At 48.5% G+C, this 21,535-nt stretch overlaps 8 protein-coding genes across 8 annotated transcripts; 3 read left to right on the top strand and 5 right to left on the bottom strand.

Moving 5' to 3' along the window:
* Positions 1 to 606: 606 nt before the first annotated feature.
* Positions 607 to 1,901, bottom strand: BO83DRAFT_320589 (uncharacterized protein; the record flags this gene model as incomplete). The annotated part of the gene is made up of 3 exons (XM_025527812.1): positions 607 to 753; positions 802 to 1,673; positions 1,871 to 1,901. 3 exons carry the CDS (start codon positions 1,899 to 1,901, stop codon positions 607 to 609), a joined length of 1,050 nt encoding a protein of 349 aa, XP_025384627.1.
* On the bottom strand, positions 1,749 to 4,761 carry BO83DRAFT_367527 (cysteine--tRNA ligase). The gene is made up of 3 exons (XM_025529763.1): positions 4,408 to 4,761; positions 1,871 to 4,349; positions 1,749 to 1,817 (listed from the first exon to the last, which is right to left on the bottom strand). The coding sequence occupies exons 1-2, from the start codon at positions 4,696 to 4,698 to the stop codon at positions 2,226 to 2,228; spliced, it is 2,415 nt and encodes an 804-aa protein (XP_025384626.1). The 5' UTR covers positions 4,699 to 4,761; the 3' UTR covers positions 1,749 to 1,817; positions 1,871 to 2,225.
* Positions 4,762 to 5,018: 257 nt separating this feature from the next.
* On the bottom strand, positions 5,019 to 5,812 carry BO83DRAFT_430219 (carbonyl reductase; the record flags this gene model as incomplete). Its single annotated transcript, XM_025535513.1, has 2 exons — positions 5,019 to 5,734; positions 5,779 to 5,812. 2 exons carry the CDS (start codon positions 5,810 to 5,812, stop codon positions 5,019 to 5,021), a joined length of 750 nt encoding a protein of 249 aa, XP_025384625.1.
* Positions 5,813 to 11,307: 5,495 nt separating this feature from the next.
* On the top strand, positions 11,308 to 12,460 carry BO83DRAFT_401688 (uncharacterized protein; the record flags this gene model as incomplete). The annotated part of the gene is made up of 6 exons (XM_025533476.1): positions 11,308 to 11,362; positions 11,396 to 11,498; positions 11,959 to 12,093; positions 12,131 to 12,150; positions 12,180 to 12,226; positions 12,296 to 12,460. The coding sequence occupies 6 exons, from the start codon at positions 11,308 to 11,310 to the stop codon at positions 12,458 to 12,460; spliced, it is 525 nt and encodes a 174-aa protein (XP_025384624.1).
* A 4,020-nt stretch (positions 12,461 to 16,480) lies between these two features.
* Positions 16,481 to 17,558, bottom strand: BO83DRAFT_320438 (uncharacterized protein; the record flags this gene model as incomplete). The annotated part of the gene is made up of 6 exons (XM_025527808.1): positions 16,481 to 16,612; positions 16,729 to 16,803; positions 16,847 to 17,015; positions 17,203 to 17,305; positions 17,405 to 17,473; positions 17,525 to 17,558. Coding segments are annotated over 6 exons (582 nt in total), but the record flags the coding sequence as incomplete, so codon positions are not given.
* BO83DRAFT_115433 (uncharacterized protein) lies at positions 17,183 to 18,357 on the top strand. Its single transcript, XM_025525967.1, has one exon. The coding sequence runs from the start codon at positions 17,629 to 17,631 to the stop codon at positions 18,256 to 18,258; it is 630 nt and encodes a 209-aa protein (XP_025384622.1). The 5' UTR covers positions 17,183 to 17,628; the 3' UTR covers positions 18,259 to 18,357.
* A 581-nt stretch (positions 18,358 to 18,938) lies between these two features.
* On the top strand, positions 18,939 to 19,718 carry BO83DRAFT_115446 (uncharacterized protein). Its single transcript, XM_025525968.1, has 2 exons — positions 18,939 to 19,340; positions 19,393 to 19,718. The coding sequence occupies exons 1-2, from the start codon at positions 19,197 to 19,199 to the stop codon at positions 19,636 to 19,638; spliced, it is 390 nt and encodes a 129-aa protein (XP_025384621.1). The 5' UTR covers positions 18,939 to 19,196; the 3' UTR covers positions 19,639 to 19,718.
* Positions 19,719 to 20,648: 930 nt separating this feature from the next.
* BO83DRAFT_430216 (PUL-domain-containing protein) lies at positions 20,649 to 21,503 on the bottom strand (the record flags this gene model as incomplete). The annotated part of the gene is made up of 1 exon (XM_025535512.1): positions 20,649 to 21,503. A coding segment is annotated over one exon (855 nt), but the record flags the coding sequence as incomplete, so codon positions are not given.
* Positions 21,504 to 21,535: the final 32 nt, after the last annotated feature.

Raw genomic sequence — 21,535 nt, 5'->3', positions numbered from 1 at the left:
AAAGATACCATATCGTATTATATTTCCTCTGTTGCTGGCAGATGATGGAGGATGAGCTCATCGTAGAAAATGATGGAAGTGATGGAAGTGGTGTGATATTCGTTGCGTAGCCGCAAGGGTTTCCTATCCAGGAACATTATCAACTAATGAACATACTAGTCGAAAAGACAAAGGGGTATAAAGATGACAAGTTCTTTCTTTCATATGGTTCCACCCATAGCAAATTTGCGAAACTTTATCTTGGACTGGTTGTATGATGTGGCATCAGGGAGAGAGCTGCTTGGTGGGCAGATCCAGGGGGAAGAACTCTCCGTGGGAGCAGGTGACCGGTGAGTTCTACACTACTGCTCTGACACTATCCGCAGGCCTATATTTCCCTATTTTAAGGATGGCATGGCTAGGAAACTGAGATTTTAGACTGGCAATAGTCGAAAGCAGCTTTTCATCAAACGCTTTGGCGAGTCAGACACTTAAGTTTCTGGTATTAAACATCCCAGGTGATTCGATTAACGGGTTTTTAGAGCACATTACTTCATCCTACTCATCCCACCCATACACTTGATCGCAAGAATGGCGCAAATGTTCATACTCTTCATCCAGTCAGAGTCACAGAAGTACGGATAGAGGGTCTTCACTGGCTATCTCCTCAAGAGCAGTAAGGGCACCATGTTCTTCAGGTCCCGTGTAGGTCACCTTCGTCTGACCGTGGTCCATGATTGTACCATGGTTCCATAGAGTGATGAGTGAGGTGCTCTAGACTCAATTAGCGAGGAAGTCAAAACACTGGAAGGGTGGACTCACTATCAAACCTGTGTGCGCGTCCCAAGACAGATTTACCTCTTCCAGGCGAAAATATTTCCGCTTCAAGTCGCGCAAGAATCTCCGCCAATAGGTATATCTGAAGATGATATTCTCCATAGTCAGGACCCGCAAACTATGGCAATACCTATTCAACTTTGGCTCAAGCATACGATGGCCCATACCCGTAACATTGTGTAGTTTGATTACCGCCAGAGGTCTAATTCGAAAATACTTACCTTCCAAGACATTATAAACGACATCTTCTGCATAGACCTTTCCAAGATCAAGTGAGACCTCTTTTACTCCGTAGGGGTAGGGGGTATTTAGTGGAAGTAAAAGTAATGAATACAAGTCACGGCTGAATGCTATGTTTGCGTTGACTTTGAGTGAGATGTCGGTAACTCTTAAACTTCCATAGAAGAAATGAGAGACAGCATGGGACGGGAGACTCTCAAGACCGCCACGTAGAAGTGAGGGTAAGTTATCTGTCCTGAAATCTAATGTGAGCGAGTTTAGGGAATTCATAATCCCACGAAACGCGTATAGCACTGAGTAAGCCATGTCAATAGCACCCATCCATGCTAATCTATAGTCAAGGTGCTTAATGTCCACTGCAGAAATCCGGAGAATGCGGCATTGTGTGAGCTTTTTGACGACTTTTCGCAAGTCTTTCGAGGCTTGTGACTCCAGGGGACATGACGGGAGAACACGATAACCAAGGCCCAGAGGTCCTCCAGAAGAACTGCATATGGACAATTCTCTGATAGCTGAGGCTTGCTTTTCGGTGAGCCTCATCAACTGCCGCACATGCCGCCGGGAAAGGTCGGTACAGATTGTATGAAGATTGATCTTGTTGAGCGGGTCGGCACACACTTGGTAAAATGTTCGGCAGGTGAAACGCAAGGGGCAAAGGTCCAAAAAACCAAGATATGAGAAGATCAGATAATATACCTCGAGTGGGAGGTTGTAAAACTTGTTTGCATCTTGGGAAATCCGGGCCGTGACACTACGCGTCACTACTCGCCAACGATGAGAACGGGAGCTGGTACATGACATGGATGGTACTCACTGTAGACACGTCTAGCATTGTCGAGAGCCATCATAGGATGGTCTGATGACAAGTGTCTGTAAACCTTGGGTAGTATCGAGTTGCCTGTTTCCAGGAGGCCAAGAGATTTCCAGGGCTAGGGATTCTGAAATGAACTTGGATGTACATAGAGGATACAGAACAAGCCGCAGAGAGGAATATGGCTGTTTCATAACTGGTGCGTAGTGCTACTGGCATGTTTACCTCACGATGAATGTTTAGGTCAAGATGACGAATGTATGACTTTCAAATGATGGTGCACGTCGGACTTAAGAATGATGATCCTTCTGGGTCAACCAAGATGGATGGTGTATTATTCATTGATTCGTATAATCTATCATTTTCCATTCTGGCTTGCAAGCCAGGCTTCGTGGGCCTTCTTCTGGCGCTCCCAGTCTTTCCGGAGCTTCTTGCTCTTACTCTTGGCGAGAGGCTCTCCCGTAGCATCTTTCGTGGGAATGCCGTCTTCGTCCCAGGCGCTGTATTCGCTGGTGCGGAACATTTCCACGGGATTGAGCTTTCCTTTCTCGAGCCGTTCCTGGGCAAGCTTCTCTTGCTTCTCCTTCTCTTGCTGCTTCAACAAGGCTTTACGAGCTTGTTCCTCGCGGGCCTGCAGCATATCCTTGGTGACAGGACGGACGAGCGCGGGCTTGTTTTCGCGGTCTTCCAGGTAAATGCCCAGGTTGAATAGATCGACATTACGCAAGCGATCGCAGAGAGAAAGTATGTCCTTGGAAGCCTGCTTGGAATCGTCCAAGCTTAGCGAGGCTAATTGAGAAGTGAAATTGTCCAGGACTTCGGAGTAGGGCTTGTCAGAATCGGACACAGTTGCTTCCTTGGTAGCAGAAATGTCCACAATATCTTTCACCTGCTCAGCGGTGATGGGAGTTCCAGACATGGCAGCTTGGCGCAGAGTGTCACGCATGGCGGACAGTGGGTATAGGAAACGTTTGGCTGCTTCCGGAATGTCAGTGCCTTCCCAGCCGATGCCACAGTTGTCAGGAGAGGCCGCGCCATTCAAGCCAAAGATAGTAACAATCTGGGTGACCCATGTACCCATGGATTCGACTATCTTGAGATCCAGGGTTTGGCTGTCAAGGGCGTTGAACGTCGTGACCAACTCAGAAATGGCGGCCATGACCTTGGGGGTGTCAAAGGAGTCACAGAAGTATTCGTGGACCTTCTCTTGTGTGGACTTGAGGGCCTGTGCCAAGGTCTCGGAGGAAGAAGTCGGCGCCTCGTCAGAGGAGCGGAAGCTAGAGGGGTCCTTCGCTTTGACAAAGAAGTTGTTGAGCTTTTCTTCCCAAGAAGAGGCATTCTTGATGAGATCATCGGTGATTTCGACACCATCACGCCACCCACCAAGCAAGAAGACGATTCTCAAACTACGAGGAGTGTAGTCACCGCGCTCGAGAGCTTCCTTGACAGTGGTGAAGTTCTTCAATGATTTCGACATCTTGGAACCCTGGATGGACAGATGACCCATGTGCAGGAAGTAGTTAACCCACTGCTGCTTATGCTCGCACCAGTAGGCTTCACTCTGCGCAAGCTCGTTGTCGTGGTGAGGGAATGCCAGGTCAATACCACCGGAGTGGATATCGATCTGGCTACCAAGGCAGCTCGATGCCATTGCCGAGCACTCGATGTGCCAGCCTGGCCGTCCTTGACCCCACTTGCTTGACCAGCTGGGCTCACCCGGACGGGATGCCTTCCAGAGGGCAAAATCATCCGAAGACTTCTTCTCGGTTGCTCGCGACAGTGCGCCCTCGCCGTCCCTCAGCAGAGGCTGGTTGTTGCGGTTCCAAGGCTCAAGTCGCGCATAGTGGTTTCCAGCTTCTTCGAACGCCTTGATGTCGAAATAGACGGAGCCATCGGAGGTAACATAACCGAACTTGTTCGCGACAATCTTCTCGACGAAGTCGGCAATCTGCTGGCCGTATTCGGTGACTCTGGTCACGGCATCGGGGTCAAGGACGTTGAGATCCCGCATATCCCTCATGAAGTGATCTTCGTACTTCTTCGTCAGTTTCGTGAAGATCTCGTGCGCATCGCCTGGAATTGTAGAACCCTCCGTCACATCAAGATAGAAGCAGAAGACATCCTGGGCCGCGTCGTAGAAAGCCTTGCTGGAGGCAGCATCGATGCCCGAGAGCTTCTGGGTGGCCTCCGCAATCGCCGACGTTGTGGCTGTCACAGTCTTGATGTGCATCTTGATCTTGACCTCCGCATCACCGGGCTTCTTGTCTGCCTCCAGGGCCCCTCCCTGCAGAACAACTCCATAGACCTTCTCGGCTTCCGCGACAAAGTTCTCCGGCTTGGTTTCGGGATCGACCAGGGGAAGGTTCTTCTTGATGTAGGCGCTGTATGCTTTGCGGGCGGTTTCGAGGACTTCGGGCGTAACGGTGGGGTGCTCGGCAATGTACTTGTTGAACAAGTGCTGTTGTCTACCGCGCAGGATGATCTTGAAGCCAGAGTCAATCCTCGAGAAGCTATTGTATCGGCGGGGTAATGACACATACCTTGTCATCGACATCGGTGATGTTCATGACAAACTCGACGTCGAACTTGAAGTAATCCCTGAGGATTCGACGCAGGATATCGGTGCTGACATAGTTTCTGGCATGACCCAGATGCGCATCGTCGTAGACTGTCGGACCGCAAGCGTACCACTTAACTTTCCGGCCTTTGGGGTCCAATGGCACAAAGGGCGTCTTAGATCTGGTGAGGGAGTTCCATACTTTGAGGGAGGGCAGACGAGTGTCGGGATGAGCAGGGGGTTGCTGCCAGGGAGGCTGTTGGCGACTCTCCATGATGGCCGAGCGAGAGAACCGGCGTGATGAAAAGAGCGACCGGCAAACGAGGGGTAATCGTGGTGGTGGCATAAAGTGTCTGGATGGTTACCCACCAGTTTTTCAGCAAATTATAACGACTTGCTTTGACGGTCTGCCACCGATTGGCTTCACCGCCGTCATCCCCGCTTTGGGCTGGGTCTCGTGACTGGCCATGACTCATTCAGGCACAGGCCATGATTGGTTTAGTTTGATGCCATCTACAGGCAATCTATACACATATACTCATTGCAATATACAGACTAATATACACTCTCGAGCGATACAAATCAAAAGACTACTCAGAAGGGTGATACTCCATATACTCCCAGCACCTTTCCAACATCATCATCCCGCTCCCCTTTCACCACCGTCGCCACCCTCTCTCCTCCATCAGATGGTTCTGCAGCATTACGTCGTCGCAGTGATTCAGGGTCACCGGTGAGATTCGTGGCACACAGCCCTGGATCGGCTCCAAACACTTTAAAACCTTCATCTTTGAGGCGACACATGTACAAGACCATCATCATGTTCAGTGCAGCCTTGCTGGCCCGATACTCCGTAGCACTGGCTATGTGAAAGGGAGATGACGGGTCTGCCGCACGACTAATGGAGCCTGTGCTCGAAGATACAAATACAAGACGTTTCTCAGATGAATTCCGAAGCAGGTCTAGAAATGCTTCTGTCGTGCTAAGTGCTCCGACCACGTTCACATCCAGGATCTGGCGCATAGCCTCTCGACTTGGCGGATGCTTCATCGAGTTCATGGCAGCATTGTTGACTAGGATGTCAAGTCGTCCATACTGAGCTTTGATCTCGGCAGCAGCAGCATCCACAGACTGATCGTCAGTTACGTCGATTTGAATTGACGAGACACTGCCCTTGATACCGGGGACAGCCTGCAAGGTCTTGGCCGCCTCTTCACCCTTGACTGGGTCTCGCGAGCCTAAAATGACATGGTAGTTGTCGGAGAGGATCAGGTTCTTGGCCGTCTCGAATCCGATGCCCTGGTTTGCCCCTGGAGGTGTTAGTTGAAACCAATTGTTGGGCTGGAAGAAGTACCAGTGATCAGGACCAACTTTTGCTCAGCAGACATGATTGGTACAGACTAATAGATATTCACGCAGGCTTAAGATGTTCTTGAGTGATTGCAACCACCGTCACGTTCAACACTATATACTGTGCAGTTCGGAATTATCAAGACTTAACTCCGATCTACAGGAATGCCCATAACTCCGATAACACCGGATTCGTCGCATTGAAGGATTCGGAGTTTGGAGAGCTGAGAGCTGCCTGCTCGAATTTTGGCCCACCTCAACGTATAAGGCAATAGGTTGCTTTGCGAGCAGAATTGATGAGATGGATCATCACGCTCTATAGTCACCATTCTGCTTCGGGAATTTTGCCTGGGCAGGAACTGGTATACAAATCGTGCCAATTATGCTTTAGAGCATCCCGGAGATCTTCAAGCCCATCAAGACCAATGGGGTACTAGAGGGAGGGTATTAACCTCCTAATTGACCTGCGTTCCGATGACGGGGAGTGGACCTGGCATCACAGTGCATATGCTCGAAACCAGTCATGCCAGTCATACAGCAGCCACATGCTGAGTGTCGAGCAGGACAACATATAGTTGAGGGGGACGATGTGAATGTCAAGCTCATGGCAGGGCTGACCTCTTATAACCAGACACATCCGATAAAAGCATAGGTCAGGCTTTATCCACTAATATATACTATATAGACATGATCAGACTAGTACGTGCACTAGTAGTCATGCCTTGAGGCTCTACTCTAGCGCATTGGTAATATTCTCGAAGGGGGCGATAGATATTGGCTGAGATCCACATATGCACGGAGCTTCAATCGCGTTGTGCTCCATACTAGTCGACGAGGAAGCTTGTGCTATTCTCTCTAGACATCTCCCCATTTCCGTGATTCAGTCGATATTCAGCAGCTTACTAAATTGACCCATATCCTAATATTTATTTCTTCTACGGCTATCTAGCAACCTTGTTAGATAGATACCGGGATTCGGAAATATATGAGACATCGTTCATACCATGATGTTCGAGACATGCCCGTCTCATAGTGAAACTATTAGTCTCCAGACATCGCTGGATACAAGATATTCCCTACGAAGTAGATAAATCCTACCACTGCAAATACCAAGTATTCATTACCATACATCTACACCGACGTCTCCCAGCACAACTACTCAAACTAACTAAATCAACTCCCTTATGATGGCAACATAAAGTACCCTTTCAACCACCCTCTCTTCCTTGAAATCCTATAGATATCAACCGCAAAAAATGATATACAATAATGATAAGCGCACACCGCTCCGTGCCACCAGCATCGAAGAACAAAAGAACAAACAAAAGAACAACCCACGCACCACCCACATCCCCACCGAGGTCTAGATCTAGACCCATCCCTCAATCATCATACTTAGTCTAGTTGTCTCACCGCACCAACCAACATCAATCCCGATAAAGAAGATGATGAAGAAAGAAACCAAGAAAGATTTCAATAAGGTGATGCAACCACCCACAAGCAAACAAGAAAACGAAACACAACAGGAATAGGTAATTTCCTAAGTGTAGTGTAGTGTAGTGTAGTACTTCTTTCACCGCTAAACCCAAAGCCACATCCTCCCGGCAAGGATGATACAATATACGTAGTAGCTATCTGGGAAATAGTAAGTAGTAAGTAGGGGATATCGATTCCCAATCTAGTTGCTAAACTACGTAAGGTAGTCAACCGTTGTTGACCGGCTTACAGATACCGACCCCGTGGGATAAACGGTCATTCTATCATTCTTTTCTTTTTCCCTGTATTTTTTTTTTTTCAACGGTCGCGAAAAGTTAAAGTCTAAAAGATAAAGATATTCCATATCGGTCGAAATCCCTGAGTAATAATTAAGTAGTGGTGGTGGATATTTCTACCCGCCGCGGGAATAATCCAAGAAAGATAACTTACCTCCATCCCACTACTTACGGCATACATCCCCAATACCTGCTCTTCTCCAATACCCCCTTCCACTCGAATAGGAATATATCCCCCACACCCACACTATTTACCTTTTTACACAATGGAAAACAGAGAAGAGAAAATAAACCTTAGATCAACGGGCGTAACCATGACCAACTCTTCCCCTCGTGTGTGCCGATCACACCAAGTAACGTAACTGTACAACCGGACTCCCTCCGTACAAGAAATTCATTCCCTCACCGCCAGTTCACGGCCCCCCTCTCTCTTCGGTAGTTAGTTAGTAGACTAGCGGGAACGGAAGGAAAAGGAAAAGGGAAAAGAACAGGGAAGGGAAGGGAAGGGAAGGATAAACGGTAAACGGTTGCCGTGACACACAGGTTTAATTCTCACATGCAATTAGCCGATGAGATGAGATGAAGAAGAAGCGGAGCTTGAGAAGGATGGAAGGCTGGAAGGCTGGAAGGCTTCTGGAACGAGGGGATCCTTGTTTCTTTCATGAGGTGGACTCATAGTATACGTATTCCCTAGATAAGGTAAGCAACAAAGTGTTCCATGAAGGAATGAGGAATGAGGATTGATAATACCTATCTAATTGGTGGGATTATTTATCATCGGATATTGTCCGTCAGTTAGCTTTCATCCTCATCCTTATTCGCGTCCTTCATTATTTATCCATTGCCTAGTGGATACTACAGTACTCCTACTTCAAACTGTGTGGTACCGACATCTCCCGATAACATTACTACCTTCCTTATGGATCATACTTCGTTATGGATCATACTTCGTTACGAAGGAATGAATGAAATATATTCCTATCCCATCAACACGTGGACAGCACACCAACAAATATTTCCAAAGTAGTAGGTAATATATCCTGCCGAATCCCGACCGACCGCGCAACAAGCGGCTTCCTGAATATTATCATTTTCTGATATTATCATCTCCTAAATTCCATCAGGATTCATCATCACGAAGTAGTAGCAGCTAGCTAGCCAGCTAGCATGTGTCATGAAGAGTAAATATGTAACTAAATAGTTCCGTGTTAACCGATCTACCCGGTCAGACAGACAGACAGACAGACAGACAACACCCCCACTTGTTTCGAGGGTAGTAGCTTATCATAATTGGATGGATGATGGATGATGGAACGATGGAATGTTCGTTAGGCTTACTAGTACGTAGTATTATCTGCTCCTTATTTACTTTGGGTACCCAACCGACTAACCAACACTGCAGCAGTGCAGTGGTGTCACATCTGAGACAATCTGAGTAATAATATTATGGGTTAGTTAGTTAATTATAATATGACAGGGATGAAAATGATTATTGATATTATTAGATATTAAACCAGGAAAATAGATGATAGTATTTCTAATCAACCACTGCGTGGAAACGTTCCAGAACACACACTACTACTGACACTGACTTACTGGTTGGTTTGCTACCCCTCCGTGTCAATGTGGGATGAACATTATTATTATTGTTATTATTATTATTATTATTATTATTATCTTTATCGTCATCATGATGACGGGGATGTCCGGTTGTACGATAAGGCTTTATGTATGTATGTATAGATGTATGTGCTTATCTAGAATTTCTAATCACTCATTGAGTCATTCATTGTTTATTTGTAGTGGATTAAGAATAATTATTCAACTAGTTAAAATATTTATTATTTAAAGGATATCCAAAAAAGTACTACATTCAACTGCTGTGTCACCACTTCAGGTTGGTGGTTACATGGCCGACGGACGGTGGGTTTGTGGCTATTACTATCTTGTGCGAGGGTAAATATATTTATCGATTTGTAATGAGTGGGATGAAGTGGCTTATACTAGTATGTAGCATATTTACGGTGTACATGCCAAATCTGATTACGGAGTACTATGCCGTGGCTAATTATATCCATTTACTCTCTCTGAATATAACCGAGATAGTAAACATGAAGATTACAGTCACAATCACGAGTATATCCTAACCGCCCTTGGCGGATTTGCCACCCCGAGGTAGTAGTAGCAGCAGCAGCAGCTGTCAAGATGATCGGTGTCAAGCGACGTGCCAGAAATATGGGGTAAATGTGGATGAATCCATGTCAACGTGTCCATCATCATCATCGTCATCATCATCATTCTCAATAAACTCCGACCGCTATCATACCCGATGGAACCCTAGCATCATTTCCACAAGGCTGAAAGCGTTACGAAGTCTCAGCAAACGAATCGAGCAAAAGAGTGATGCTTTCATCGCGGCTCTGCGATGAGGCTCCAATAATACGACTCCTACTCATGCTCTCTGTGTAACACGCGAGTGATTACCTGCTGACCCGTACGGCCTTCCCCATCTGGGGATCGCAATCCGCGGCGTCTCCGCGTGTCCGTGTAGATGGTCGAGAATGAAACGTCAGCGCAAGCACTGCCCGCCCGCACGTTGCACCGTCCAACCTCACTTTCGTAACCAGACGGAGTATAATGGCCTTGTCTACAGACCCCCCGCGTAGGATGACTCCTGTAGAGATTAAGCGGTCGGTCACTGCATGGAACAACGGAGCGCATGTCGATATTGAACGCTATCGTAAGCTTGATAGTCGTGGTCAGATGGACATGAGAGAAAGGGTAACTCTGGTGTCAACAGCAGTAAATGACGACGCCCACCAACAATAAACCTGCTTAAACTGCGGAGTTGCCGATTATGTCGCAGGTGGCGGGAATAGAACGAAACGAGTCAAGGCATAGTGACAGACTGACTCAACCGAGCGCATGGACTCCGTGCCGTCATGTCGATAGTACCTCCCTTTGACCTCTGGAGACGGCCCTATCCGGAGATCAGTTCCAAGCATAGTATCACTGTGTATGTCAACTCAAGCCACCTGTCCCCGCTCACCCTCGCCACATACCTCGCCTCACTCTGTATATAGCCAGATAAATATACCACACATTCCAAATGCGACGCCACACATATGATCGGTCTCCCCCCGTGCGAGCCACAGGTCGAGGATCAACCGGAAAAGTTGTCTCCGGACTGCTCAGAAAGACCCGTCGCAGGGTCGTGGATCCCCAAGCTGGGTAGCTCTAGTTGCCAAACCGGGAACCCAGTGCAGACGGAACCACAGCCAGGCATCCGTCTGCTACATCCGCTGCGAGGAGTACACCTTATTTTTCAATCCGTGCTCCGGGACCCGTTCCCCGTCCCAGAATGTGGTGCAGCAGATGTGGTCCTCCCCGGACGGTGTGGTATGTGCTTTCTCCATCCCCACATACTCCGGGGAGCAAGTAGTACCTTTAAACTCCGCGCAAGGCCGTGGGCGGGGCAGCCAGGGTGTGCGTTGTGAGGAGTCCAAGACCACGCTCCTGGATCTTCAGTCCTAGCTTCTAGTGCCTTTCCAATGTTTCATCCATAATTGAAGGATGGAGAGGGCACCCCCTTCCCCCGGTCGGCGATGCAAAGTCCCCATTCCCAATCAAGACGAAACCACCATGAATGGATGCATCAATTTTCAGATGCCTAAGGTAGTCCAACCCAAGCGCTAGATCGATAACAAACACCACAAAGGTTGATTGTTTCGCCCGACCAACGAAAACGATGGCATGGCATCATGAGAACCAATAACGGGGGAAGCGGTGAATCACCGCTGTTTGGGAGCTTTGACAGTCCCTGCAGACGCAGTACCGCAGATTAGCAAGGTGGTGGTAGTAGGAGGGAGGGAACAGTGCAGAATACCGCCCATGGAGGGGTAGCACCGAGGCATCACCACGTAAGCTGGGAGCATGCCTTGCATGACGAGCTGTGGGTGGGTGGAAAATGCAGGAGGGTATCCGGGATCATGGGATGACGATGGACAAGGGGGTCAGCACCAATCAGTTGGATGGATCGCCTCGATCGGGGATGCATTTTGCATTTTGCAGTACCCAAAGTCGGGGGACAGTCTGGAATGTTAGGCTTGCATACGCGGATGTACCTGGGTGGAGAACTGGCAAAGTAAGTCCATAAGTAAAGTACAGGTGTACCCCAGAGTGGGATCCGGAGTACTTCTGGTCAAGGAGACCAGGAAGTATTCGGGAATGTACTTATGTATGCAAGTGCATACGTAAGTAAGCTGTACACAATCTAGGAAATGTGCAGCTGGAGTGGAATGCACATGCACAGAGAGCTATGGAGAGATAGTCGTCATTGTCGTCATCATCCTCCTTCATCGAGATGATGATCCATTCAGAGTGAGTGGATGTATCTTCAGGACCAGCTGAAGGTATCCAGTACTTTCCTGCTTGACTTCCACCCGCGGCGAACTACTGCAGCCACCGGGGCCGGGGGGAGATGTCCGGCTCACGGTGCACCCTGAAGAACCTGCGATACTTTCCCCAAAAGCAAAAAGGGGGCAAAAGTTCCTCCCCATGCTCTCTCCAGTCTTGGTCCGGCAGTTCGTACCGCGGTTCCGCGGGTCTACCCGCGTCGTGTTCTCCAAAATAGTGCAGTTGATGAGTCTTAAAGGGCCGCGAGGGGGAGCAAATACGGAAGTACTTTAGGCTGGCGGGGAGCTCAGAAAGCTACCGGATTGGGAAGAGACGATCCTCTGATCCCAAAAGGGGAAAAAATACTTTTTATTCATTTACTTCATCCCAAAAGGGACGATCGCTGGGGCGGTGGAGACCATCCAATCCAGCACGGCGGTTCGATCATTCATCGGAGGCGGGTTCCGCACTCCCGCGAGTGAAAGAAAAGCAGTTGTGCATGAGCAGACTATTGACTGAGTGACTGACTGATCGTGGACTATCATTGATCTACTTCTATCTGATCATTTGCTCCCGGGGAAATTAGGGCCGAGGGTCTAGAGCCGTCGACAGGTAAGTACCTTTTCATTTACCCGTCAGTCAGGTTCAAAGACAACGGAAACCCTCTTTAGCAACCGAGGTCTGGGCGCCGGCATCGGGTGTGTTGCTCCCAATCACCCGGTCGGGGCCATGTTACTCGTCAACTGACGGACTGACAGGCCAGGCTTTCTTGTCACAGTTCAATCAGTCCCGCTGGGCCGTTTCATTGTCCACCTGATAGCGCCAATCAGCACCGGTAGTACTAGCAGCAACAGTAGCAACCACCACAAGATGAAGCCATTCAAGAACAATCAAATAACTAGTGTGCTTGTGATGGCTTGTGATGGCTGGTGCCCGGTCGGTCAAAGCGTATGCTATTTCAGAAAGAAAGAACTGAATCACATCTTCATTATTATTGGTAGGCGTTCTGGGCATGGTGTTGGTGTGCTCGTGATGATACTTTAGCATCGCACTCGTACTTTGTCTGGGATGATCATTAGTTGTGTCGGTTTGATGCTTTTCACACTGCATCATGTTTGTTAGTTGTGGAGCTGAACTGAGACAGACCATCGGCCAACGTACTTCACACAAAGGTAGGTTGGTAGGTAAGTTGTTAGTGACTAGCTGGGATCATAATTTAATGAGGTTCTTTGGCGCGACTACTAGTTCCAGGGGTACATATGCAAAGAAGTCTAGAATTAGATCATTCATTCGTTCAGGTCCACTACAACCAACGAAGTAGTACAAAGTACACTGTATGAAATTAGTAGGATGCATTGCATAGTGATTGATTGATCGCGACCCAGAATTGATAAAGCACACTCCGCTTGTTTGATATATATCTCTTTCTTTCAAACACATATTGCATGCCAGCATGTGTACTCCGTAGGTATGCATCGCATCGAGTCATTCATCCATTCATTCGTTGTCCATTTAAAAATAGTACCACTGATAAGTACTACTGCAGTAATCGATGCACTGCATACACAATGCCATCCGTTCATCCATCCAGCCCCAACTCTGAAACACGCTGTCCCCTGTACGACTAGTCAGTCATCAACAACAACAAAACGCTCAGCTGATCACAGGATGGCCAGCGATCCAGCCCTGCGTGTGCCTTGTCAGAATTAGACTACTACTACTACCTGAACAAAGGAAAGAAAATACTAGTTGGTAACTAAGGAAGGGGTGGATAAATCCAAAGCCCCCCAGATGCCGAGGCACTATCCCGCCCGGCAAGGCTAAAAACTACCCGCCTAGATTAACCGTGCATTTCGCCTCTCGACTCTAACAAAGCGCGACGGTCGGAGGAAGTACTACTAGTAACTAGTGTGATTTTCACCAGCTAGGCTGGACTCACACAAAGAGTAAAATCATTCTTTTTGCCTACTGTAGTTTAGGCGACTGTTGGATTTGAATATGTAGTTATCCGAAAGAAGTGTATTCCCGTTGTTGATGATTTCTTTCACAAAGTTGCCTGGTCTGGCCATTTTTGGTGACTGGACGTGACTAGTTCGCGGGCTGAAACGGACAACTGCCGATGAGAGGGAGGAAAAGGGAGGAGGCATGGGGGGCCGTTACTGCTTCGCCTCCCCCAACTTACTGGCTGTACGGGGGGCAGGGCAGAGCAAGGCAGGGCAGGACAGGGCAGACTGCGACAATTCAGACAGTGGATGGAATCTGGGGGTGGTGCGGCCCGTCAGATCAGATTTGGGGCAGACAGACAGACAGGCACAGCTAACTTTGATTCTATTGATGCCAGCAAATAACTATTTACAAGACGAAATGTAAGTCCCTACGCGGGTCCGAAGGAGTAAGGATTACGGAGCGGATAAATGGGCTTGGCGATGGTACACAACGTCCGGGGTAAAGAAGGGTGATAAGTAAGTAGTTAGTATCTCGGTTGAAACGCGTGGGTCGCGGGGGTGGGTGGATTGTTGAACGGGGAACCACACGTCTATGTACTCTGGGTCGTCCCAGGGAACACAACTGTCCCCGGGACACGAAATAACTTGACAGTAACGGATCCGGGGTCGGATCCGTGCAAGATAGGTTCCATGGTTGGGATGTTGAAATAAGAAGTTGTGCGCCGCCTATTGTTTAAGGGGATACTTACTGTAGAGTCTATCATCTTGTGAAGTGTATTGTAGAGTGTAGCGGCTTTCCTATCAGGTTCTGATGGAGAAGTGGACATACACAGCCGGAGTAAGGTAGCAGGGCATAAGGGAATACCCGGGATCCACCGCGGATACCGCGCATGGATTAGGTACCCGACTACTTACTTTGCTTCCCGGGGGGCGGCTATGTGGTACTGAATGACCCTCTATCGAATTACTTTATTTCCTTTTCCTTTGCTTGCTTATTTTTGCCTTTTTTTATTATGTACTCCGGTATCGCGGCACGAGCTGATAACAATAATCAGATGTCGCAAAAAAAAGGAAACCCAATCAATCCTCGTCTTGTTTGCCTCGAGAATTCAGCACTGCCAACAATCCCATGTCCATGTCCGTCTCAGCCAATTTCTGAGACGCCCGCCCGGGTGTTTGCCTGCCTGACCGCCAGACCACCACCACCACTCCCAGGAAGAAACTCATGTTAGAAGGGAGTTGAAGGGGAGGGGAAGGGAGGGATGGGATGAGTTGTAAAACCAACGCGAGATGCACAAAGCCTAAACGCATTTGAAACCATCTGAGTCACTTGGACCCCAAGCAGTGCCGGTGCTAACTAGTTTCTTACTATTTTACTTTTCCATTTTACCCACATAGTACATGCCTACTACCGTTATCGCCAGATGTATATACATACTTGCATACTCATACAGACGGGCGGATGTATGTCGACATCCATCGGAAGCATGCTGTGGTGTTAGTTGCTGCGAAGATGCCAACAACAGACTGAAGCGGTGAGGTCAGAGCGTGCTGATTCGGTCGCGGAATTAGGGGGGTGGTGATGATGATGCTGTACATTGGCTGCAGGGAGGGGAAGGGGGGATTGGTCTGAATGAATCGTTGGACTGACCGACAGATGGCTGATAACCTGGTAAACTACACAGACCGCAAGAACCCGTTGCGAGATGCACGAGAACCCAACACCGCTTGTCGCATTGTGCTGAGGATATCGCGGATCAAAGCGTTTTTTTTATTCTTGATTTTCGTGTCGGCTACTGTATGCCGGTACTGGACTTACTCCTGGTGGTGTTTACGTAGCGGAGGAGACAGCAGGGCGGGGTTGTGAATAATCATTCAGTTAATCGATTATCTTACGGTGTACAGCCTGCCTGCCAGGTTGGAAGTATGAAACATCCGCCCGAAAAAATAATAATCAATATTGGGGGCAGACGGAGTAATTCACATTGAGGCGATGTTTCTCATTTAAATTAATATCGTCAGCCGCCGAAAAACAACACCAAATAGAAGGATGGATGGATGATGAGCCCCCACTGCCAGTCAGTCACTTCGGTCGGGTATGGGGGAATATTTACCGGACCCGTATCATGTCATCCTTTCGACTACTAACTAATTACAGTAATACTACTACTAAAACTACTAAGATTATGAGTATTGTTAATGCAAGTATCTACAATGTAGTAACTGCTACTCCGTACAGTGCACCCAGTTGTATATTCTCTAACCTGGTATTATTCTGCACTTAGCAAGATGCCAATAAATCTGGGGTCGGACGAACCAAAGAATCAGTTACGGAGGTGCCACTGATAGGAAGTCCGGAGATGTGGGAGAAATCGGAGGGAGCAGTGGATTAAGTTGACTCATTCTTTGACACTTGATCCATCCCCACGCCAGTTCCTTTACCCTTTTTCCACTTCTTCCCTTTTCTCGCCCCCCATCCGAAGCTCCCCGGGCCGCGGACCGGAGGAGCGAGCAAATCCGCCCAGAAATTAAATTAAAATGGAAGAACAAAAGAAAGCCGATAGATCCACGCCCTGGACCGGGGGTCTGGCTGTCAGATTAGGGTCGAATCCACCCGATGGGAATAAATCATAATAATAGATAAATATGTACCTTTAGTCCCTGGTCCGATGATGAGTTTCAGGAGTTCATTGCTACATCGCACTGGACTGATCAACTCGAACATCTATCACTTTTGACAATAGTACCATTCACCACCGTTCCTATCTACTACCGACTACTGATCACAGTAAACAATACTAGTACTAAGCCACTTGGTACTTTCTACTGTGATTGACATACCGCCGCGACACCACCGACATCATCAACATACCTCCACACATTTTCCACACATACACATCCAACTTGTTTACTTACCTACCATCCATTACTACTACTATTACTCCAGTGGTAGTAGTACTTGCTGTCTCGTGTCCAACCACTTTGATTGCTGCTTCATCCATCGAACAGCGACCGGAACGCCCCTTCCGCCTGATCGCCGCGCTTGACACGCAGGATTACCAGTGGATGCTTTGCTTTCAGGCCAGCATTGCGGAAAATTCCAAGTGATTTCTGGCCGCTTTGTCGGGCTGGTGACTGGTAATTCCCCAGTGGGGCGACGCGCTCAACCCAAACAAGGGAATTTCTTACTTCCACAAAAAAAGAAATTCGATTTTCGATTTTTTGATTTTCTGAAAATCAGAAAATTGAATAAATCGAATTAAATAAATCCGAAGAGGGAAAAAAATCGGATTTGCTGCCAACCCCCCACTCCACACCTCCTTCTTCGTTCTCCACGACGCCTTATCTGTTGGGAGATGCAAGGGAGTCCAGACGCCTCCCCCGATCGATCTGGCCCTTCTTCCATTTATACATTCACCTCATTTTCCTCTCTCCGCCATTTGATCAACCGGTGGAGTGTTCCTTGATCAGCGTCAATCCCCAGATACTCCTCTCCAAGCTTATTTATTTATCTGACTTCCCACTCCTCCTCTCTCAACTCTTGGGTCTTGACCTCCCCAGACCGTGTCGATCTTCTTCAACTCCACTCATCAAACTACTGTCACAGAGCTAGTACTAGTAGTCATACTACTTATACTTTCTGCATCGCTCTGGACAACACCGAGATTCACTCACATTACTATCACCTACTACACCTACTACTACTACCACCACTTACTACTGATAACACCTCTTCTCACCATGTATCCCTTTCTTCCCTGGAGTCAGAACCAGTCTAGTGTTCGCTCCTCTCTGAGCGAAGCCACCACTAGCACCCAGAATGTCTCCTTCAGCTTCAGCTTCGGCAGCTCTTGCTCACCTACTTCGATGCCGCCTCCCCCACCACCTTCTCCCACTGATTCCTTGCTCGACATTACTCCTCGCAAGTGCTCCTTTTCTAGCGGCTATGAGATGAACAACTCGTGCGCATTCCCATCTTGGCCCAACCGCCCTTCTCTGCTGAGTGCAGACTCGGAGGGCTCCAGTGCCAGCGCCTACCTCTCCGACGAAGATCTCCTCCCCATCGGCTCTGGCTCCCCCTGCGAGAGTGCGATCGACGAAGAATCCGCCGCGCAGGACCCGACCATGGGAGACGTTGACCTGACCACCGAGCAGCAGATCCAGATGATTCGCGCCGCAGCGGAAGAAGAAGCGCAGCGCGCGCGTTTCCTTGCTCAGGTGCAGGCCCATGCGAGAGCACAGCAGGCCATGCGGGTGGCACAGATGGCAGCGGCAGAGCGCGAGAACGCAAAGCGCAAGAAGCGCAAGGCCATCCCCGAGAGGAAGCGGCGGACCGCATCAGCTTCGAAAGCCACCGTCTGCCGCGCCTAAGAGACACCGAAAAGGGTGTCATCTTCTCTTTACTCCTTTCCCTTCATTGTAACACCAATACGCCAAACCATCTACTTGCGCATGTCATGATACCCCACGACTTCGTCACCCCACGCCAACATTTTGGTCCGATTTAGCCGGAGATTAGGGTTGTCGAATGATCGACGCCGATCTGCCTCCAGCTCAGCTGTCCAGAAATGCGACAAACACGTCTATCTGGTTGCTTTCCTCTTTACTTTTTTTTTCTTCTTTCAACTATCTTATCCTTCTTATTCCCCTTTTTGGGAAGCCCCCGATCTGAGTGGTTGTCGCAAAATACAATCAGTCAAGGTCCCCGCCACAATGACACACTTCTGGCACTGATGCTTGTGAGGTCGAGACATCACAAGGCTCGGACTTTCAATAACAGGGCCATGAATTAGCATGATCGGGCATGGGACCGGGGGAATATGACGACAGAGGGTGCACGTGCGACGAAGGAGTGGGAGACGAAACGAGGAGAGATAGTTGGTAGGCGCCGTAGCCGGGCGGAATTGGCAGGCCGGAGTTGCGTCTTCGCGGCCTCTGATTTGGTGCCCGAGCTTGGCTGCCTGATTACCTAATTTCCCTGTCGCAGTCGGCGCATTTGATGGAAATTGGGGAACATTCCCCTCTCTGGCTGCTGCTGCTGCTGCACGCTGGACAGGGCCCTCTGCTGCCTATCATTCTTCACAACCTCACCGCCATTGTCAGGGCACGCTCTGATCGCATTCCCTTCCCCTACGGATGGTGACTCACTCCGATCATGCTGGCCCAAAGGGTCATGGCACGCGCTTGGATACTCGCTTCACGTTGCGCACTATGTCTTTCCTTGCTTGTGGTTCTTTGTCTCTCCGGTTTCTTTTCTTTCCCCTCTTGTCCACCGGGTTTCTTTACTCTCTTAATCATTGTTCCGTTTCATGCGTTGTCGCGTCGGTGTTGGTGGTCATGGATTTAGCAACATTTCGGGATACCAGACCCAGATTCCCCCTCAGCTGGGTTTCGTCAGTGGTTTTGCTTTTTCTTCTTTACTCGCGATTTCCGATCTAATTATTGCCCCTTTCTTTTTGTCACTTTTTTTTTTTTTTTTTTTTTTTTTTTTTTTTTTTTTTTTTTTTTTTGTTTTCAGCGTCGGATGTTCAGATACCCCGTCTTGTATGCCATCATGTTGTTTCCTGGCGCTTCCTTAGTTTCGTTTTCCCCTTCATTCTCATACCCCGAGCGTGTTACACAGAACAGCTCCCGCGTTACTTTAGATGGATTGCATATTGCATAGCTCAGCGACATACCCCATTAATTCATGCAGCGATGGTCTTTGTTTCACTACTTGATTGTCTTCCTATTTCCTATTTAGTATGGTAATACTTAACTACATTCACATCATGTGAATGAACGAATCAATGAACAATAACCACCGAAAATGAAGTGGTCAATAATAACAATGATTATATCCTTTCCTATACCACCTAACTGTAACTACCATTACTAGTTAGATCCCACCTGAACAGATGACTCAAGTACCTGCACGGGTATATCCGACGCAAATCCCATTAGTTCGACATCGACATCCTAGCTGATAAACACTACTAGTAACTAGCGACTCCTGTAACAGCTGAGTACTACATAGTACATATCCCCGCTGTACTTTAGAGCAGAGAAAAAAAAAAAAGCAAAGCTAGGCAGCACATGCAGCAGTTAGCAGTTAGCAGTATAATTCCTTTTTTTACTGCCATCAGCCAGCCAGCCACCATCTACCTAACCACACACAAATTGGTACCTATTTACTATGTCTTTCATATAACTAGTGTACTGGGAAAATAAGTAGTAGTATATGCTTTGTTTTTCTATTTATGTAGTTAAGGTACTTATTTTATGACTATGGTCGATTGGTGATCTGTGCTGAATGAAGAGTGTCAGCAGTCTCATCACGAGACAACTGGAGATTGGAAACTATTGATTTTTATGGCATTACCCCTCGTTTTTATGGCGGTGCTGATGTCAGGCAATTATTGATTGTAGTCTATCTATCGGTGATGAGTGAGGGGTTTTGTTGAAGCTTTCTTGAGGGTGGGGCTGAGGGGTTTAGGGATTTGGAATGGTATGGATTGGAAGCATAGGATGTTGAGATGAGATGAGGGATATACTTGTGTTGGTTGGAGGATGTGTATGGATTAGGATAGGATACTAGGTGTGATAGTACATTACAGAAATGAGGGTGAAGGTAAGGTAACATAAACTGACAGCGCTAGAAATAAGAATGGAGAATAGAATTGGTTCTAGAGTAGTGATATTAAGTAGTACATCATTTATTAACCCATCTAAAGCCATGTATAGGTATAATCAGACCTGATATAAGTTACGTGGTAGGTATTCTATAACCCCCTCATCAACAACTCCTCTCCCACCTCCTTGATCAACGGCTCCTTCGCTACATTCGAAAGATTCTTCTTCGCAACTACCGTTTCTGCAATTCCCATGGCCTTGCAGAGATCCACGACCGCGCTGTCCGGACTAGCTTCGTAGACGAGCAGTCCCAGAGCGAAGAGAAGCCCGTGGAGTGCCTCCTGGCTCTCTTCTTCCTGAGCGATGGCTTCCACGAGTGACGCGGTCAGCTCGACCTGGTTTTCCTCGGACAGGGGGTCGGCGTGGCCGGCGAAGCGGGCGTTGTGGTTAAGCGCGGCGAGGTTGTAGGCGAGGGAGGCGGCGACGACGCGGAGGTTAGTGTGGGAGTCGAGGAGGGAGGAGGTGGTGAGGTGGAGGAGGGTTGGGAGGAGAGAAGAGGAGGAGGTAGCGAGTTGGTCGCGGTAGAGAGGGGTGGAGAAGAGGGTGCAGCAGAGTTGGAGCATGACAATGCGGAGATTGTAGGGGCATTTGGAGAGGCCGGCAGATGGGGATAAGAGAGTGAGGAGGGTCTTGTGGTCGGGCTCTTCGGCAAAGTAGCTGGATACGCGGGGGTCGAGGAAGAGCAGGCGGGTGAGGTCGACGAGAGCGAATAGATGGTCTAGGGCTAGAGAGCCGTAGGTGGTTTGTAGATAGGTGGCGAAGGTTGGGAGGTCTTGGGGTAAGGGGGTGTCTGCTGCTGGGGTGGAAGAGGAGGTGCGGTGTTTCAGGTAGGTGATCATGGAGAGGAGGCGGGGGTCTTCATGGTGAGGGCTGAGTTTCTGGACGAGCTTGTCAAGAGGGGGTACTTTCTTGTAGGTGACATAGTTGGAGATGGGGCGTTGGAGGCTAGGGAGACGGAGTTGCTGGTGACGATGGG

This window comes from Aspergillus eucalypticola (genome assembly GCF_003184535.1).
Source record: "Aspergillus eucalypticola CBS 122712 chromosome Unknown BO83scaffold_26, whole genome shotgun sequence".
NCBI lineage: Eukaryota > Fungi > Ascomycota > Eurotiomycetes > Eurotiales > Aspergillaceae > Aspergillus > Aspergillus eucalypticola.
Note: the sequence above shows the minus strand (reverse complement) of the source record. Positions and strands in the feature narration are given on the sequence as shown.

Coding starts and splice junctions, on each gene's coding strand:
- BO83DRAFT_115433 (XM_025525967.1), top strand. CDS start 17,629: ATGTATCCCTTTCTTCCCTGGAGTCAGAACCAGTCTAGTGTTCGCTCC.
- BO83DRAFT_367527 (XM_025529763.1), bottom strand. CDS start 4,698: ATGGAGAGTCGCCAACAGCCTCCCTGGCAGCAACCCCCTGCTCATCCC. Junction 4,350..4,407: donor TCACCGATGTCGATGACAAG/GTATGTGTCATT, acceptor TCTGGCTTCAAG/ATCATCCTGCGCGGTAGACA.
- BO83DRAFT_115446 (XM_025525968.1), top strand. CDS start 19,197: ATGCGTTGTCGCGTCGGTGTTGGTGGTCATGGATTTAGCAACATTTCG. Junction 19,341..19,392: donor ATCTAATTATTGCCCCTTTC/TTTTTGTCACTT, acceptor TTTTTTTTTTTT/TTTTTGTTTTCAGCGTCGGA.